The following is a 19,353-nucleotide window of genomic DNA, read 5'->3' as shown; positions in this document are numbered from 1 at the left end:
TGCTACAAAGTCAGGACTTTTCCTATCAAGCAAGTAGAGGGTTTCCCAGGCATTCGATATTGCGTTCATTCATCCCCGATTCACATTGAGACAGATGCTTGCATCTCCCATTTCTTTTTTGAGGTGGTGAGTGTAGTTCTGAAGGTGGTAGCAGATAGGGTAGTGCTTACCCGGTGATAAACGCCCAGGTCATGATCATCACCCCTAACCCAATAAGCTTTCGGAGATTCGAAGCTGAGAGAGGGGCTGATAGGATAATGCTCACCCGTCCTAAATCTGGGGAAGCCTAGTGCATAAGATGAATGCAGTGATAGTGGCATACGAGGATGAAGATCTCTAAATACCAGATAGGATACTAATGGCCCGTAGAAGGAGTGCGAAACATGCCATCTACTTCAAATGCTATAACAGAGAGAGAATCTGCCCGCACGAGACAAATGCAACACAGGCTTCCCAACACAAATTGATTCCCTACTCTGAACACGCATCAATAGTCTTGAGTATTCACCAAAGCAAACAGTCATGGCTCCTAAGCTTAAGATCGCAGCAATTCAGGCCGAGCCCGTTTGGCAAGACCTCGAGGGCGGCGTTAACAAGTCAATTGCCCTCATCGAGGAGGCTGCTAGTAAGGGCGCCAATGTTGTGGGATTCCCAGAGGTCTTCATCCCCGGATATCCATGGTATGTAGTTGCGTCACGGCTTTCAATGCCGTCCTCGCTTGGGTTATTGTTTAGGTGTTTAGCTAATTGCTTACGTCCAAAGGAGCATCTGGGCCAGGTCTCCCACGGAAAACGCCGGCTTCATGGACGAATACTTCCGAAACTCCCTTGTGAAGGACTCGGATGAGATGAAGCGGATCTGCGCCGCCGTCAAGGAAGCTGGAATCTTTGTCGTCCTCGGGTACAGCGAGCGGTACAAGAACACCTTGTACATCGCCCAGGCAAGCACTCGCATCTCATGATCCCTTCCCACGCGGAGCTGACTTTTCGACCAGTCCTTCATCGACGAGAATGGCGTTATCGTCCACCATCGCCGCAAGATCAAGCCCACTCACGTCGAGCGCGCCTACTGGGGCGACGGCCAGGGCGAGTCCCTCCAGACCGTGATCCCTAGCACAGCCCACCCGGACGTCAAGATCGGCGGCCTCAACTGCTGGGAACACACCCAGGTCATGTTGCGGTACTACGAGTACGAGCAGGACGTCGACCTGCACGTCTCGAGCTGGCCCGTCCTCTGGGCGCACCCGACCGATAAGAACGGTGCCAAGGAGGCGGACTGGCCGGGCCACATCACGGACGTGATGAGCATGCGATTCTCGCAGATCGTCGCCCTCGAGGGGGCCTGCTTCGTGATGGTCTGCACGCAGGTGGTCAGCGAGGAGGGCAAGAAGAAATGCAGGATCGCGGACTTTGGGTACGCGAACTGCACGCCTGGCAGCGGTGGCGGATTCAGCATGATTTACTCCCCGATGGGCGATGAGCTCGTCGAGCGTCCTCACCCCGGCGAGGAGTGCATCCTCTACGCCGATGTCGATCTTGCGGAGAAGGCCAAGGCGAAGCAGAACCTCGACATTGTGGGCCACTACTGCCGGCCTGATCAGCTGAGTCTGCGCGTCAACAAGTACCCTGCACGACCTGTTTTTTATGCGGCCGACCCTTGAGCGATGGGCCGGAGGGATCATGTAAATGTAGGAATTGTTTTGGCAGGTTCTTGGGCACGTTCGCTTTCGGGAACGTACAAGTGGACAGTAATATGGCAGCGCTTGCGGCGCTATCTTTGGGGTTTATCTGTGCATCAAAGGTGGCTTACCCTTCACATCTAGTGCGACAGATAGGGTCAGTAATTAAATGCGGGGTCTTCTTTTCGGTCCTAGTCATGTCCATGTCTGTTCACCACAGCTTCACGGGCTTGATCATAGTATGCATTCTCCGCTTCAATATCTTGCCAGCATCGTGTTCATTAGACATGTTGAGGACGTGTGACATGCCATCAGAGAATCTTCAAATGCCGAGAAGCGACGCCATATTCACGATCGACAGCACATATATACCATGTCGAGCTCCGTACCGCAGCCGGATGGCAGGAAGAGGCAGCGGGTCTCGCTCGCGTGCCTCGCATGTCGTCATAAGCGCATGCGTGTGAGTTCCAAGAACCCCTGTTCTTTGGTCAAGTCTAACTCTGGCTTAGTGTGACGGGCAGCAGCCCATTTGCGGCTCATGCGCAAGTCGAGGAACAGAGTGCAAGTTCCAACATGCAGAGAACAAGCGCAGGTCAGCCAGCCCCCTACCTCCCTGTCGTCTTAACGGCATGTCTCATAAATATAAATGCATACGGCTCGGACGAGATTTGAAAGATTAATTACTGGCAACAATTCAGACCACCCAGCAAGAAGTATGTCGAATCCCTGCAGGCCCGGATCCGTCACTTGGAAGCCCAGGTCATATCACTAGGCTCTAAGCCTGCAGACACCTCTGGCAATTTAGACTTGGCACCCGAGTATGAAGAAGAAGATGACTCGACCGGGGCAGACGAGGAAGGTCCCCTATCAGATCTGGCCGGTCTAGTCGGCCGTCTTAATGTCATCGACGATGGGCAGGTGCATTATTTTGGATCCCAGAGTTCATATCATCTCGTCCATGAGCCTATGAGCGAGACGGACCCCCATGAGCCATCACTCAAGGCACAGATGCAAGGCCTAATTGCCGCCGCCCAGCTCGGGAAGACGGCCAACGTCACCGACGAGCTCCAGAACCATCTCCTCGATCTATACTGGCGGTGGCAGAACCCGTGGAACTACGTGATCCACAAGGGTGCGTTCTTGAAAAGCTTCAGTGGGGAGCATGACGGCAAGTTCTGTTCGCCACTCTTGCTTTGCTCGATATTTGCGATAGCAGCGCGGTATTCCGACCGCCCCGAGCTACGCTCGGTGCCGGACGATCCAAGCACTGCCGGTGATGCATTCTGCGAGCACGCCAAGATATTGATGCTTTATGAAGCTGAGGCTCCGAGCATCACCACGGTACAGGCTGCTTGTCTTCTGGCTTTAAGAATCATGTCGGATGGGAAGGAGGCTCTAGGTTGGTTGTACGCGGGTAAGTACACAGGTCCCCGTCATGCCGGAGTGTTTGGTTATCTTAGATCTAAACGACTCTTCTATAGGCAACGCGACAAGGATGGCACATAATCTGGGCCTGCACTTGGACTCTTCAAAGTGGACCACAACAGCCTTGGTGCCAGAAGAAGAGGCCGAAGCACGGAAAGTGACGTGGTGGGGATGCTATGTCGTTGATAAGTGAGTAGCTTACCCGTTGAGACAACTGCTTGCAACAGGCACCAGAGTCCGCCGAGAAATTACTGACAACCAAAGACTCTTCTCCGTTGGCCTAGGCCGCCCGAGTAGCACCCCAAAATCGACGATCTCTTGTCTGAAGCCTAGCATAGATACTAATGAGGAGTTCACGCCCTGGTTGCCGACATCTGATGCGTCGTCTCTGGAGACCACACTAGGTATGCACTCGCACATCTCTTCGACAGCCTGCCATGTCTCAGAAACCTATACCATTGCCTGCGAAGCCATGGACATAATGTAGGGAAACACTGACAAGGGCCCACCATGGGCCAGTTTCTTGGAGACTTTAGCTAACATCACATAGCTATGCTGCCAACAGTAAATTATCGACCCGACAGCTGGAAGATGTCGTTAGCAAAGCAGACCTGGAATTGCGGACACACTTTAGAGAGCTGCCGAGCCACCTGCGCCTGCCGGCTTCACCCAAAGTGCCGATGCTTCCTCACATCTGCCTCTTCCAGTACGTTCCTCCAGGCCATCGTGATATCCGCCTAATTCTTGAACAAAACTGATTGGATCCCTGACTACAGCATTCAGTATCATGCACACTTGATTCTCTTACACAGACCGCTCATCCGCAGCAAGGGAAGGAGGAGCTCCACGAGCGTCGATACATCCGCCGATGATGGGAGCACCAAGGGAGATGATTATGAGAACCGGCATATGGCTATATGTTGTCACTCCGCAGCAGAAATCGCACGGCTGTTGCGCACATACAAGCACCAATATACCTTGGTACGTTCTGGGCCTCCCAGGAATTCAATCATATTACATCAATATCATTGTTATTCGCCTGTACTCCGACAACTTCTGTGCTGACTGTGCCCTACAGCGCCGGATTCCCATCGCAGCAGTACACCTGTGTTTCGCAGCCGCCGTGATCCACCTCATAGACGCCCAGCCGTCGAATCCCAACAGGTCGCAGGGAATCAGGAATCTCCAGACGTGCGTCGATGTGCTGCAGGACCTCCGCACGGCATGGTGCACGTGGAGCGACCGGGCGCTGAGGGCTGTGCGGCTGTTGGCGCGGGAGTGGTATCAGTGCGAGGACGTCTCACAGCTGCAGAGTTGCGGTGGCCCGTCCGGGGCAGCAGGGCTCGCAGATGACGGGCCACGAGGGCCTCCACAGGCGGGACTAGACTTGGAGGGTGATGATCAAGATGACGCACTCGCGTTCCTCTTTGATGCTGCCACCCCAGGTCAGTATATGGACAGTCTAGTGAAGGACTGGCTGGTGGAAAGTGCATATGATATCTTCAATGCCGTTGAAGAGTGAGAAAGCAACGTAAGGGATCAAACGGCGATGAGTGATACAGGCCAAATGCAGTTTGTTCATATTCGGCCAGGGACAGACACGTGGGCCACTTGGAGTCTCACGTCCTTGAAGGCGGATTGAAGAATAATTATAACAAACCCTTCAACTAAGCATTGCAGAATGCGGAGAAGAAGGCAGAGGCTAAGTCCGAGGGGGTTTAATTGTCCTGTTAGCATCATGTGGCTATAAGAGATTGTCTTGTATGAATGACTCAATCACAAACAAGCAAGTCTTTGACAAACAAACTTACTGAGCTCATCATATAGCTAGACCCAAGCTTTTGGCATATAAGCGGGCGTCTTCCGTCCCAGAAGCGCGCCCCTTGCGCCCCGAATTCAGCAGATTCCGTCCCAAAATTCAAAACCTCCCGTCCCAAGACCCAGCACCTTAACTCCGAGAAACGAGCACTTCCGTCCCAAGGGGGGCCCAGTGTGCCGGTACTGGGTCCAAGAAGGATAGGTTCTTCGTGCTCGCGTGGATATAAAGACCTCACATCTCCAACAGTGAAAAGCCTTGTGTCCAATTAAAATGGGCACAGTCCATGAGACAAACAAGCTCCCTTACATGTTCCTGTATCCCACTCCAATTACAAAGCCACAGACATTTTCGTTCACCAACATCTGCAGCCCGAAGACAGCTTACTGGCAGACTCGTACACACAGCAGGTCAAATTCATCAGAGATAGACAAGCAATTCTGATACACAAGGGGTGATCTTGTTCCACAAACCTACCCATCCACCAAACTACCCAAGAAGTAGCAAGAGAGAAAGTGACAGTTTGTTGTAGTGATGTCAAGCCATTTTTCAACGAATTGTTGCACTTCATGAGCCATAAGCACGTCTCAATGCGTACATGGTCTGAACGCCCTCGCCAAACACGCCCCACTGTGCAGCCTGAATGTCACAGTGCTATTCAAAAAGTAATCAGTCTAGTGATATTAGAACTGTTTGCGCGGAACCAGGCGGAATGAGTCAGAAATTTATTTTCAAGCGCTGCCTTTGGACTTCTTTCCCTGCTTCCTTTCTTTCAGAAACAGCAATCCTCCATCTTGACCTCTTTAACATTCAGCAAAGCCTCTTCATGGACTTTACCGGTTGACCTAGCCCCCTACCATAGAACGTCTGAGCATGGTGAGCGCCCAAGACACCCAAGGCTTCCCACTGTGCAAACTGATGGGCGAGGCCATCGTCGTTGCCTGAGCTTGACTGACGTTCATAATTTCTCAGCGTAAAATACACTCTGCCCCCTCCTAAATCCATGTTCCATCACCTCTACTCCACCCAAAGCCAGACAGCACACTACGACGCCGTCACTGGTACCCAGCCCAAGTACAAGAGCACTAGACGAAAAGAGCCTCCATCATGTCTGTGCTGGAAGACATAGCAACGATGGAATTTCGATGAGCAGCCTGATTACACTGAACCGTCGCTTACCAACCGGGCTCACCCTCATCTACACTTGCCACTGCCGGCACAAGTGACGGATATGAGAGTATGAGCGACGACGACGATAACGATCAAGATCCAATGGCAGTATACCTCAGCAAGATGTCTGGAACGCTGACCACCGACACCGACGGCTTCCCCCTTTTTCTCCGAGATGCTGGCGACATGGACCCTCAATTCATAGGCGATTCAACTCTGGCGGACGAAATCGAGACACGGGAAGAATTGGAGGACCCTCAATTCAGAGGCGATTCAACTCTGGCGGACGAAATCGAGACACAGGAAGAATTGGATGACGCAAAGAGATTTTTGTTTTGTAAGTAGTCTCCGAGACAAGGATTTGGAACACCCAGATTATAAGTGAGGCTCTACATATGTACTCAGCGCCCTTTCTGACTCTGTATTCTCCGTAGGCAACGCGAGCGGCACACCGAGGCTTCTGTTCAGAGGTTTTAACTCCAAGTCTGGCGGAGGCCATGATGCAAAGCTGAATTCGAAGGATGGAATAATACCGCATGGGTTTCTGAACGGCGAGGAACCAACGGAAATGTGGGACATTCCTACTGTCAGCGACGAGATCATTGACCACCTCGCGAACATCCCAGTGCGACACACGCACTTCAGCTCCTGGACTCAAATGCTGGTAACGGCCCTTGACTTCGCCCGCAGCTTCGCACTCTGCCCTCCTGACTGGGACTCCTCCTCCACAATCGCGGTGCTCGACACCAAGTCCATGGTGGAGCACGTCTGGCTCAGCGCTGACTTGTATGCCTCGGGTTTGTGTATAGAGGGGTTCACTGACGAATATCTCATCTACGGACCTGTCAGCGGACCCAACTACCACTGTGTCTCAGTAAAGGAGCTACTACGCACTACGCGAGTGCTCGAAATCATCAACTGGGATGAAGCCGGTGACACCGCATCATTCGGAGATGACCGCATCTCACTCATCGAGCGTGGGGCGGTCGAGGCTTCTAGGGACCTTGCAAAGGCCCTGCAGCCCCGTAAAACCGGTTTGGATAAGATACTGATGCTCACGGCTAGATTCGTCGGGGACCGGGCTGCCCAACTTCTGAAGGGGATGACGGACTCTCTCAGCTATCCAGACATTTCTGGGTTCCTCTTCTACGCTAGGGATGATTTGCAGGGGTTGGCAACACGCGACGACGCCAGGCGCATCTCTCTGGCTGTGCCAGACATGAGCACGGAACACTCGCAGGCACTTATGTTCGAGGTGCAAATGCTACTGGCTGCGGAGAACGCCGTCCACATCATGGGCTGGATGTGGAGGGCTGGCCCTTCGAGGTACCAGGAAGACTTGGCCAAAGCAATGTTGATACTGAGGGATCTGAACGAAAGGGCTGAGGAATGAGGGTCAGAAGTCTTACCCACGAAGATCTCAGGGAAAGGGATGCAGCTGTCTACCATCTGGATTTGGAAGGGTCTATTGTGTCCAGGAGGAGATACTGCGAGGACATTTCGAGATTAGACTCCCAGACCAGGGAACACCCCGTCAACGGCGACTCGACTGAATGCATAGTTGTAACATCCTGATAGTGGCCATTTAAGCGTTGGGCATGGTTCTATTCGACAGCCTCTTCTGATGGGCTCATGCGACTCCCATGTCAGCGTCTTGATTGCCGCGTGGTTTGAGGCTCCGACTCTGCATTTGTGGCATCGGCGTAAAGTCATAAACGTAGACACATTGTGCACTTACTTTCGAAGACCAAATATATAGAAAACGAATGAGTGGACTGGATTGTTTTCTAGGTAAAGACTGTGTCTGAAAACAACAGAAAACGGCTTTTATAGCCACTGATCCGAGCACGATTACTTGAGCGAACTGCCCTCCTGCCCATGGCCCTGAGCGCTGCAACAATGCAAAATTAGATCTTACCTAGGCACCGGTGGACTCAGAAGCCTGACGAAATTTCTTGTGTGCCCCATTCCATTTTTCAAAAATGCACAATTCTCAAAGACAGTATTCCAGCAAATGACTGCTACCCAACTCAACAGCTGCAACCGCACGCACTGCAGGGCTGGTTGCCACTGGCCACACCACACGAATCATGTGGACTGCAGTTTTTCCAACTCGAGCATCTCAGCCAGTCGCCGTAGCCATAGTTGGCCGCAAGCCAGCACCAGGCGCCGCGCTCCTGCTCGCCACACCTGGCCCAGCAGTACCCACTGCTGCACCCGTACCAAGCGTCCAAGGCACAGGCACGCTCGACCAGCGCGTTATCGGCCGTCTCTGCCTGCTCCTCGCCGCGCCGGCTCCAAGTCGGCCTCCTTCCTCAGCGGGTGGTCGACGCAGTCGCGCAGCCGCGTCGGGTCGACGCCCTCGGGGAGCTTGCCGTCGTCCACCATCACGCCCAGGCTGCCGCATTCGGCGTCTGCTGTGTCTATTGCCGTCGACGTGACGCCGGTAACTAGGGCTGCAACCAAGACATTGATCGCGTTGTTGGTCTTCATACTGTTATTTGAAGGCCTGTGCAGATGTCGGTATTGAAGGATCGAATTGAGAAACCGGAAGATCCTGTTCTCGAGTTTAATTAGTCTCTTGTATAATTCGACAAAGTGACTTGCTAGGTTATCCCTACCTGGAACTTGGGAGGCAACAGAACCGCTTGTCCGTGACCCCCAGATTTCATTCAAAGACACTGGGCCAGAGCCTCCTTTTTATGTCTGTTCGGGTCGTGTTCTCCCCCCCCCCCTCTACCCCCTCATTTTGAATTACGGACTCTCGATTCAAATGCTCATACATTAGATCGAGGGCCCCTCAAAAGTACCAACATTGGAATTACCACCAGTCTTAGACTTCAACCGTCACTTCTTGAGGCTGAGATATCTAGACTGAAAAAGTACACAGGCTGAGTAAGTACCCAGACCTAAGTATGTCATAGTTGTTCTACGCCGATAATCAGCTGAAACTTTGGCTGGAAATTGGGCTGGATCCATCGCCATCAGTCTTGCCCTGACATCCCGCATCTGAATTGGATGCTTTGGGATCGGCAGGGTCATGAAAGCCGTAAATATCCTAGCATCACCTCGTCCAGTCCTAGCCGCCATCGCTAAGGCGCGAGCACCAGCTGAATCCTACCTTCGCCACGGACACCTCTCAAGGGCTTGATGGCTGTGACTCGGGATGAGTGATAATGACTAACGGCCCTATTCCGAGTAAAGAGAACCCCCAGAGTCAGTTGCGCGCCACTTCTACTGACGGGAATGTCCTTTGCCCTCAGCTTTACGCCACGCTCTGGTCACATGTGCCAAGATCAGGCCACTCGCGGTGAAACCAAGTCTGTGGCTGCAGCAACCTAATCACCACCATGTTGAGATATAACAACAGCGAGGTTGAGAGGAGGAGTCGCGCCTCGATCTGAAGACGTTCACCCGGAGCTGGGCGGACGAGGTGGACAGATTGATTAGTTAGGGTACCTAGGTACCTACATGAGTACCAGGCAACCATGCCACTCATCTCAAGCATTTTGATTCCGCATACCTCGGAGTCTTCTGGCCATTGCTGAAGCAGAACGCATTTCTTATCGCTGCACGAGCATGTTTGCATAATGCATTGGCTATTGCCAGACCATCATGCCCGGTGATCGGGCTCCTTCCTGTGTCAGGTATGTACGTAGAGGTAACGGTAAGCCGAGACATCCACCGGTGTAGATACCACTCTTAATAGGCGTGCGAGCGCGGTCACAGCTCATCTGCGTGAACCTGGGCAAAGCCGTGGGCTTGCGGCCCCCTGTACTGCATCATTTGATGGCAGCGTATTCGCTTGGTGAGGATGGGTGTTGGGCGCCAAAGCAAGTTCCTGGGCTGTTGTCTGTAAAGCAGCATATTCGCAGGATGCAGTCGGAAGGGCAGGCTATCAGGCCCGCTCACCGACAAAGTCGGCCCGAGGCCCATTCAGATGCAATGGATGTCCCTCCTGTGTGTGTTTTGACCTGTCAGTCCGCAACTGGATAGATACATCCTGCAAGATACGTGTTTCGTGCACCAGTGCGTTTCCTAGGCTGATATGACTCCCAAAAAGGGCTATCACCAACCTGCAGCCGGAAGAACTCCTGGTGTCCGCGTTGGCGTGCAATGGCGCGGTGACCTGCCTATGTAGGCAAGTCAGTGACCGTGTACAAATACCCGCTGCATGCCCTGCCCATTTTCCTTGATTCATGCCCAAGGGTCTTCATACCTATTTTCCTTTTTGCCAGCTCGCATATATGCCTGAGCGTCGCATTGAACCAAATTTTGGGAGATAATGGAAGACCCCACTCGACGTGAGGCACACAGAATCGAAATCCAGCGTCTTATCATCCGCACTGCCGTATATGGGGATGCGCTAGACATTGCCGCACTCCGCGGTGACCGGGAGAACAACCCCTATGGGGGCGCAGACTCCAATGATCCGGAGGTCTGCATGGGTCGTATTTCAAGGTGGCAGAAAGCAAATGCAGAAGGCCGCTATGCGTTCCTGGTGATCCTGCTCCGGGACTCCGGGAGGCTGATTGGTTTCGGTGGCTACAATGAGTTCCGTTGGATCAATCTTTCCGGCGACCAAACCGAGGATAGGAAGGATGTTTTGGAGGTGGAAATCGGCGCGCAAATCGACCACAGATATTGGCGGCAAGGGTATGCGCGAGAGGCCTTCGTCGCGATGCTGGAATATGCGTTCAATGATTTGGGGCCAGTACAGATTTCTTGCGATACAAACACCGCGAATGAGCCATGGAGAGGACTCATGCAATCATTCGGGCTTGGCGCAAAGGAAGAGAAACAGGTGAATTCGGAAGGCCATCCAGCCGCCGGGAATACTTCTTTGGTATGGCGATTCACTCGAGCATATTTGGAAGCTGCGAAGGCCGCCAACAAATAAAGCAGACCTCAGGACTTGGCAACGTTATTGAATGTACCTAACGACTTCTTCTGTGACGACTTTCGTGTACCGGCTGGATGAACAGATATCGCGAAGATCATGTATCTACTAATTTTCCAGCTGGGCCAGCAGCTACAATAGGCCCCATGATTCAGGAAACTCAGGATTCGTTCCATTGTTGCAGCTTTGCCTCTCACACGAGCATCCAGACTCAAAGTTTTATCTCATATAGATCTCTATCCTCTAGCCTCTTCCGTAAGCCTCTTTCTTGTTGAGCTGAAGCCCAGAAAACCCATAATACTGGCAAGAAAATGCAGAAAGGCCAGCATGCCAGGTATACCCAGGGTTCTCAGCATGGTATCTTGATCTGCGGCTAACGTGGTCTGCACTATCCCACTCCGGCTTCGGTCTGTTTCCGTTGTCTGGCTATCGAAATCTCCTGAACCTTGCGTCTCATTTGACGAATTTGTTGTGTTTTCCACACCGACCAAGGTGCTCGTGTAGCTCAATGTAGTGTCCATCGCATTTTCACGGACAACTTCTTGCACCTTCGGACGTGAAAGCGCTGAGAGAAGTTGTCTGTAGTTTTCGGCTTCGGAAAGTTCACCCTCTCCTCGTTCGATCTGTGGTACTTCGATACCCGTGCTTTGCGCCTGGCTTGACTCCTGAAGCAGCGGTTGCTCTTCGCATTGATCCAAGACCTGAGGACTCGAAGTGTAGTTCTGCTGCTGCTGCTGCTGCTGAACAGGAGTCTGCAGCACCTCAGACGGGGCCGATTGGCTCGAAGGAGCTGGCGAAGCCTGGTGGAACGTCGCACCTGGTATGGAATCCTGTACTTCCATTGGGACCTCTTCAAGGTTTCTCATCTCCATGGTCCTCGGAAGGCCCCTTGCTATAGCTTCAAGATCACGCGAGAATCTGCGGTAGTCCTCAAAGTCGACAAGTGTGACCACTTTACCTTCCCTTGCCCCGTTCGCGCCGAACTTTAGCTTCGACTTGACTTGATGGTGCCACTTCTCGAGCCTGTCCTCAATGTCCACCTTTATGAGGAAGGGCTTACCGCAATGCTCAAAAGCAAAGGCGGTACGGAATTTTGGGTTGTGGAAAGTTTGGCCCTCGAGCTCGTTCTCGTTCAGATGCCATCTTAGGGAGGCGTAGGTGCTTGTTCGTTTCCTTCGTAGCAACTGTCCGTAGAAGGACCAGCGGGCCTCTTGTTTGAACACCTTGGATCGCTCGTGGCCAATCCCGCCCCCGCCGTAGCCGAAAACGTTCGCCTCCGGAACAGCTTTTGTCGTCGATGTAATCTCCGCAGACTTCTTCTCCCCTCCCAGGACTTGCGGTCCGAACCATGGTGTCATCTGAGCCTCAATGCCGGATTCATGCAGGACACGAAGGCGTTGGGTCGTGTTGAAGGGTTCCAGGCAAGGATCTTCCTCGTCCAAGGTGATGGTAACTGTGGCCTCCTGCACTCGGCAGTTCTGAGGAGGCCCGAAGTTCAGGTTCAAATAAATGATGCCCCCAGGCCGTCCTTCGAATGTGCCCCATTGAGATTCTTTGAAGAGAAATTGGCAATCGATGTTGATTTTGCCCAGGGATTTCGAACCGATGCTGGCTGATGAAGCCCCCACAGGCTTGAAGCTATCGGACCTTCCAAACCGTCGGAATGAGCTCATGAGTTTGGGATGAGGCCTACCCTCAGGCTCGCGTACCGGTCCAGGCATTGTGCTTGCCTGTGAACGAAGCCCGTGGAATAATTCTTGGAAAGGACGTGAGGTTCCTAGTTCTACGGCTGGAAGACAATCAGTCTGAGGTTTTTGTTCACTAGCTACACAGCACAAGATCATCTAACTAATTTGAGTCAAGCAGAGGTTGCCTTGTTTAAATGTGCGGCTGAGGTTCGCGCGAACTGCTTAGTCTACTTCCCCGCTGCCACGGGCGCCTATCATAACCCTGGTTTCACGATAGGCATGCCTGGCTGCTACCGAATGGGACGAGGGACGGGGCACTAGAGGGGCGCATCCTGCAGGATTATTGCACAGATTTGATCCAAATGAGGGGCTGAGGTTCGCAGCAGCAAGCGTCACGGCACTGGCAACTTTAGATTGCTGTCCTGATTCCTATCACACGTACGCCTGCTATTAGTATCTAAGTAAACCCTGTCCCACTCCCACTCTCAGGAAAAGACAGTGAGACTGATCAAAACGCATTACCATCTATAACTACTCATCTGGAGTCTTGTCAATCTGAGTCAGCATCCTTAATCATCTGCTATGAAGCTATCCCCTCTGCGCCATAAGCCTTTCGTCCTTGATTTTCGTCCACATCGCCGGGTCACTCCTTGAATGCCCAATCTCCCCCGTAATTACCACGCATAATTTTGATCATATGGCTCTATACAGTCCAAGCTGACAATGAGGGCTGCCTCATCCTTGACATCAGAAGTGCAAGCAAACATGCAGTTCCGAGATACACGGAGCCCAGCGAAAAAGGCTCAGAGCCCTTCAAGTTTGTCCATGACACTAGCTCCAAACGACAACAGACAGCGCAGAGCGCATCCGCGATGGGAACAAAGAACCCGCAGGATGGGGGCGCCTACTATGAACTGGCTGCGGACGATTCATCCTCCAGTAGTAGCGCGGACGATTATGAAGAGGTAGACTGGGACGAGATCGATCCTGACGATTCTGTCTCTGCTACTGCAAAGCAACCGCCCGACCACCGCACCAAGCACAGAGCCTCTCACCAAAAGAGTGTCCCGCAGCAGCACCATCACCAGCACCGGCGGCAACAACCTCAGTCTGTGCCGAGTTCCGTCTACATGGAATCTGGTGCTGTGGGTCCACAAGTGTATCCCTATCCTTACAGTGGCTTCCCCGGGCCAGGTCCACAAGGCGTGGCCGGGTGGGCATTCCCGCCCGCGCCTTATTATGGCAATGCTGGCTACATGCCTCCCAACCAGGACCGCTTCGCGGCGCCCTACTGGCAGCGCCGACCCTACGAGGAGGGAAAAGAGATGATGCCTTACCAGATGTGGAATCCATTCGCCCCAGCACAGGGCGCTGGGCCACCACCTGCCGCACCTGTTGAGAGGAAATCCCGCCGGTTTCTCAAACAGTCCCGCAAGGGGAAGGAAAAACCTCTGTCAGTTCAGGGCCCGTCGCGGACCAAGGACGTCCTGGCAAAGGCTCAGGGAAATCGGGAGACGATGCGGCCGTCCTGCGACTGCCTGCCGATGTCGACGCGGTTTATAACTCTGCCGACGCAAGAGACCTCAGCGTCCATCTCGAGTTCGACCTGTTCAGAGACGTAGACGATGAGCTGGAGGAGTTCAACCGGCTGGCGCGGATGGGAAACTTCGCAGCAGCGGATGCTTTCTTCGAATCATACCTGAAGTAATACATGAGTAGCGACCCTTCCATATTTGTACAATATGCCGAGATGCTTCTCGATAAAGGGGACCTCAAGTCTCTCTTACTTCTGGATGGCGATTCTGTGTTTGGAAGGCGAGGCTTCCCCGGCCGCAAAGATCCAGAAAAGTCCGAGTCCAAGGAACCGCTTGAGATGAATTGGATGCTAGTACGAGCAATGGCTTTATCACATAGCCAGAATGAGTTGGAGAAGGTATGGAGCGGTATTAAAACACAGTTGCATGGTCTTTCCAAGACGTCGGGCATTGGATCTACTGAGGCAAGTTTCAAGTAATCACCACACACGGCCCGGTACAATTGCACAACTAATTCGCCACTGTAGCTGAGGGTTTTCAGCCTGGGCATGCGTCTGACATGCCTCGCACCTGATCGAACTATCTCGCGCAGCCTGAGAGAGAGAGGTCTGAGTGGCTGGGCCGATTGGAAGAGCATATACAGGCAACTTCTTGCTGAGCAGAGGATATGGGATTTCAGGGACGTCCTAATTGAGGCCTGCGTATCCTACGACACGGACCAAGCGCTGAGTGCTTTCTTGGACCATGCCTCCCCCATAGAAGGTATGGTTGCAGACTGGCAGACAGGCACGCCGGATGAGTCTACGGAGCTGGCATTGCTGGACCTGCTCTCCTTCATAGCTCTCAACAGCGGCCAATCTCTGGACGATGGCAGTCTAGCCGAAGATTGTTTACGCCTAGCCGAGCCAATCGGTAACTCACTGTTGGACAGGTTTCCCCAGGCAGTTCACAGCCGACCCTTCATTCAATGGTTGGTTTCCAAGGCTGTGGTGAAGAATGCTCCCGAGCAGTTCGCGTATCTTTCAGACTATGCCGGACTGGCGATCTGTCCCAAGTCTGCGGCGGGGCTGCCTTACTACATCCCCATTCGTCAAGAAAATCCCGGCTGGGTGCCTCGAGACCTAACTCCGGCTGCCCGCGATGTTCTGGAGGTGACACTCAAGACATCTCGAGATATGCAGGACTACCAAACAGAAGCGCTATGCCTGAATCAGCTGGCACTCGGTACAAAAGACCCTCGTGCGTATTTCCAGCAGCTGGGCCAGCTTCAGAAGAAGCAAAACAACATGGCCGGCTTCTTGAGCACGTGCCTGACCAGATATCTGATATGCCGGGATGATGAGTCGAAAGAAGCATTGCTAGATGACCTCAATAGCTTCGGGTCGTGGAAAGAGGCGTCTGATCTCATCGTGCCGACTGAGGCGGCCGCCCGGGATGTTCTCCAGCATGCGCTCTCAAGAGGCTCGGCAAGGAGTCCCAGCCCAAGCATCATGTCGGCTTCCAGGTACTCTTTACACTTACCAGAACCTTTCAAATCCATCTTTCGACACTTACCACGGCCCCGACTTGCTGATACCGGTGAAGAACTTCGTCCACCAACAGAGACCTTGCGCGTGGAGCAGAGCTCTGAGAGTGAAGACGAGCCACAGGAGAGCCCCGAGAACAACACCACGTCCCGCAACGTCAAAATTGGTGCCTCCAGAGTCGGGGACAAGGACCAGTCCAAAAGCAACCACCAGCCGGCCGCGCCGGGCTTCTACTCGGGCCCTTTGCCCTACTACGGCATCCCGCCACACGTTGCGCAATACATGTACCCAGCGCCGCCGCCTCCCCCTACCGAGGCGCCCGGCCCGCCTAAGACTCCAGCGCCGAGAGAGGAGAACCCTCAAATGGTGCAGATGAAGAAGCAATTGGAGCTCCTGCAGGCGGAACGCAAGCAACAGGAAGAGTCGAAAAAGCAAGCTGATATGGAGAAGAGAATCAGGGAGGACGCCGAGCGCGCCTTCAAGATCAGGATGGAGGAGATGCAGCGGGCGCAGGAAGAGGCCAAGAAGGAGATCGAGCGTGCCAAAATCGCAGCCGAGAGAGCCGCCCGGGAGCGCATTGAGGAAGAGCGCAAGGCCGAGGCCGAGCGCCAGAGGCAGCACGCAGAGACGATGGCAAAGGCCGAGCGGGATGCTAAAGAAAAGTACGAAGCTGCTCTGAAGGCCAAGGAGGACCGCGGGAGGGAGCACGCAGAGATAATGGCCCAGGCCGAACGTCAAACCAGGGAGAGGATCAAAGAGGAGATGAAGGCCGAGGCCGAGCAAAAAGCGCGCGTGGAGAAGCAGAGGGCACTGATGGAGGCCGAGCTGCGTAGGGAGCTCGCCGCGGAGGTGAAGGCCCAGGAGGAGGCCAGGGCAGCGGCCGAGGCCAGGGCGGCCGAGGAGAGGGCACGGAGGGAGGCTGAGGATGCCGAGCTCAGGGCCGAAGCCGTGCGGGCGTACGAGGACAAGATCGCTGCGAAGAGGGAGGAGCGGGAGCGCATGGAAGCTGAGAGGAGGGCTGGGGAGGAATTGAAGCGCGGGCGGACACGTTAATTACAAAGTTTCCACCTGGAATATCAGCTGTCATGGGCCCTCATGATTCAGGGTACCCCGTGATGCGGGATAGCTAAATTTTCCAATAGCTACATAAACACTACGACTTCACTTATATAACTTTAAAAGTAAGTTTCTCCCACAACCTCGTGCATAAATGGGTTTACTTTATAAACTGGCTAATCACTGAGAACTCTCATGAGGCGAGAACACAGCGAGTACAAGGCTGAGAGGGAGGAGACGGACGAGACAGACGACTTAATCGCAGATGTAAGAGATTCTGGCGACTACTTTGAGAGTCCAATATTGGGAGCCTCAGTGGACCCTTACACCAAACCCTTGGAGGAAAGCAGAAGATATGCATGACATGCAGTGTAAAGGATTCATTGCAGAGACTTGATCAGCACTGACGACCGAATTATAGACAGCGTCCACAGATTTTCGTATAGACGAATGGGAGAGGGACGCTGCACTCCTAGGGGATGTGGCCACGGTTTTTGATAAAGACCTCAAGGGTGAGGGGTGTCAACTACTCCTCTCTCTTTGCTGCATCCACAATAGTGAAATTTTTGCTGATAACAATTTATGTTATGACATCAGCTGAATCCTTAAAACATCCCTAATATTATTGTATTTGTTTAAATACTGCTTACTTGAATCACGCGTGCATGGGAATATGGAGACGCTCAGTTCCCAGAGCCTCGAATGGGGAAAGCGCACATGCTGTGCGACCTTGGGCGTGAATCCTTCTTTCTTTCTGCCTCACAATATTACTGCCTACGCCTCGTTTAGTTTGGCAGGTGTTCAGCAGGAGCGCCTCTGGGATTGTGTCCCCACTCTTGGCAGAGTCTCATTATCTCTTCATTCCTTCGAACCTTTTTATTTCTAGCACAACAAGCTGCTCCTCCCCCACACAGCTTGAAGCCTTTCCACAGCGCTGCTAACGGCTTTTTATCCACCGATACCCTGTTTACAACATGTATAGCTCTACGCCTGGGCGCCAGCGTTTAACTTTTGCGAGTGGTGTTGGCGGGGGACGAATTTGGCGTTGTGTCCTTGCTGTCGTCGCAAACATCCCCTCAGCTCTCGCCCAGAATCAATTCCAACAATTCTTCCCAGCATGGGATGGACTTATTTCAGGATACCTCAGGGACAATTGCACCCAAGAGATGGTCGCTTACAATAGAAGTCCCATGGGTGACGAGAGATGGAAATTGGTCGACTGCGTGCTTGATCAGTTCTCAGAGACGCGAAAAGCAGAAGCAGCAGCCGCTGCGCTCACACTTGGTCTAGCTCCAATGCTTCTCCAGAGCATTGGGCCAAACACCTCGCAGACAAGCCTGTTGTTCGTGCGTCGGCCTGTTCTTGCGTCGCTGCTCGCCATCTCCTCACCCTGGCCGAGTAACCCGGACAACACCATATACTCAACTCCACAGAGTGCGATGGAACTGTCCTTGGTCTCGTTTATCCGGACCGAGCGTCAGAATGTGCCCATCGGAGTCATGGCATCTGTCGTCTCGTTGGTCGAGTATGTGATGGCCCTGGGCGCGGCAGCGAACGTGGCGTCACTGGCTTACCAGCTCGGCCATTGGGCGTTCTTTTCGTCGGCGAACAACATTTACGACCCAGTCCTATGGACGTACAACGCGCTTTTCATTCACATGGTGGGGGTCCTCGGGATTTATCTACAATTCCACAGGCCCGGATCCAATGGACATAGCGATGATGAGGTGAAAAGGGAAGAGCCTACCTGGCTTCCACGGTGGCTTTATCACGAGTTAACGCCAGCTGCTTACAACAAGAGCACCTCACTACCACTGAGAGAGCGGGACCTTGGGAAACGGCCCCCGCTGCTAGCTCTGTCGCTGCTTGTGACGGCGTGGATTCTGTCAATTGCACCGACGTTACAGGTTGTCTTGGGAACAATCATGTTGTCTGGGTCTCTGCTTACCGGCCAAGGCGATGCTCGCAACTGCTTGTTCAGATATTTTGGGAGTGCAGTTGTTGCGTGCGCTTTGCTCTCATTTGAAATCGCGTGTCTGAAGGGCTCCCCGGCTACGGACTCGGGCTCGGACGGCCTAAGGGAGAACGACGAGATGCTCGGCCAGGGCCAAAAGAACACGAAGAAACAGCCATCGACGCTCGTCATCGAAGAACTACGCTAAGCGTTGTCACTATTGTCAAGCTGGCCGGAACAAGTTCCTACCTGGGTAGTTTTTGTGACGGGTCAGACCCAGGATGCGCGTTGAGGAGATTTTACAAACGTGGCCGCGAGCTTGGTCTCTTTCTTGTGCTCTTCTCCTTTCCTTTCCTTTTCTCGGGGAACTTTTGTCCATAACGCTTATAGCTGGCATGTTCATGTTCCACTTACATAGCAGGAACCTAAGCGAATATACATCCCGTGTTAGCCTTGTGTTAGTCTAATTTCTCTCCAAGTAGTAAAGGCTTAACTTCTAATAAAAAATTCATAAGCAACGCACAACGCTCGCCCAAGGTTCCTTAACCACCTCGCGTCAAAGCTCAAGACCACGTACGACGTCAAGGAACTGGATCCACATGCGT

General features: G+C 53.1%; 7 protein-coding genes across 7 annotated transcripts; 5 read left to right on the top strand and 2 right to left on the bottom strand.

Moving 5' to 3' along the window:
• Window positions 1-522: 522 nt before the first annotated feature.
• Window positions 523-4,625, top strand: INS49_015464 (uncharacterized protein; the record flags this gene model as incomplete). The annotated part of the gene is made up of 9 exons (XM_043176145.1): window positions 523-680; window positions 763-868; window positions 995-1,620; window positions 2,377-3,092; window positions 3,160-3,292; window positions 3,368-3,586; window positions 3,654-3,809; window positions 3,880-4,084; window positions 4,182-4,625. 9 exons carry the CDS (start codon window positions 523-525, stop codon window positions 4,623-4,625), a joined length of 2,763 nt encoding a protein of 920 aa, XP_043019600.1.
• A 1,533-nt stretch (window positions 4,626-6,158) lies between these two features.
• Window positions 6,159-7,482, top strand: INS49_015463 (uncharacterized protein; the record flags this gene model as incomplete). Its single annotated transcript, XM_043176144.1, has 2 exons — window positions 6,159-6,426; window positions 6,524-7,482. 2 exons carry the CDS (start codon window positions 6,159-6,161, stop codon window positions 7,480-7,482), a joined length of 1,227 nt encoding a protein of 408 aa, XP_043019599.1.
• An 866-nt stretch (window positions 7,483-8,348) lies between these two features.
• Window positions 8,349-8,582, bottom strand: INS49_015462 (uncharacterized protein; the record flags this gene model as incomplete). The annotated part of the gene is made up of 1 exon (XM_043176143.1): window positions 8,349-8,582. One exon carries the CDS (start codon window positions 8,580-8,582, stop codon window positions 8,349-8,351), a length of 234 nt encoding a protein of 77 aa, XP_043019598.1.
• Window positions 8,583-10,374: 1,792 nt separating this feature from the next.
• INS49_015461 (uncharacterized protein) lies at window positions 10,375-10,989 on the top strand (the record flags this gene model as incomplete). The annotated part of the gene is made up of 1 exon (XM_043176142.1): window positions 10,375-10,989. One exon carries the CDS (start codon window positions 10,375-10,377, stop codon window positions 10,987-10,989), a length of 615 nt encoding a protein of 204 aa, XP_043019597.1.
• Window positions 10,990-11,225: 236 nt separating this feature from the next.
• Window positions 11,226-12,710, bottom strand: INS49_015460 (uncharacterized protein; the record flags this gene model as incomplete). Its single annotated transcript, XM_043176141.1, has 1 exon — window positions 11,226-12,710. One exon carries the CDS (start codon window positions 12,708-12,710, stop codon window positions 11,226-11,228), a length of 1,485 nt encoding a protein of 494 aa, XP_043019596.1.
• An 839-nt stretch (window positions 12,711-13,549) lies between these two features.
• INS49_015459 (uncharacterized protein) lies at window positions 13,550-16,791 on the top strand (the record flags this gene model as incomplete). The annotated part of the gene is made up of 3 exons (XM_043176140.1): window positions 13,550-14,276; window positions 14,444-14,610; window positions 14,740-16,791. The coding sequence occupies 3 exons, from the start codon at window positions 13,550-13,552 to the stop codon at window positions 16,789-16,791; spliced, it is 2,946 nt and encodes a 981-aa protein (XP_043019595.1).
• A 1,169-nt stretch (window positions 16,792-17,960) lies between these two features.
• INS49_015458 (uncharacterized protein) lies at window positions 17,961-18,956 on the top strand (the record flags this gene model as incomplete). The annotated part of the gene is made up of 1 exon (XM_043176139.1): window positions 17,961-18,956. One exon carries the CDS (start codon window positions 17,961-17,963, stop codon window positions 18,954-18,956), a length of 996 nt encoding a protein of 331 aa, XP_043019594.1.
• Between the last annotated feature and the right edge of the window lie 397 nt (window positions 18,957-19,353).

Source organism: Diaporthe citri (assembly GCF_014595645.1).
Source record: "Diaporthe citri strain NFHF-8-4 chromosome Unknown scaffold_9, whole genome shotgun sequence".
In the NCBI taxonomy this organism is placed as follows: Eukaryota; Fungi; Ascomycota; class Sordariomycetes; order Diaporthales; family Diaporthaceae; genus Diaporthe; species Diaporthe citri.
Note: the sequence above shows the minus strand (reverse complement) of the source record. Positions and strands in the feature narration are given on the sequence as shown.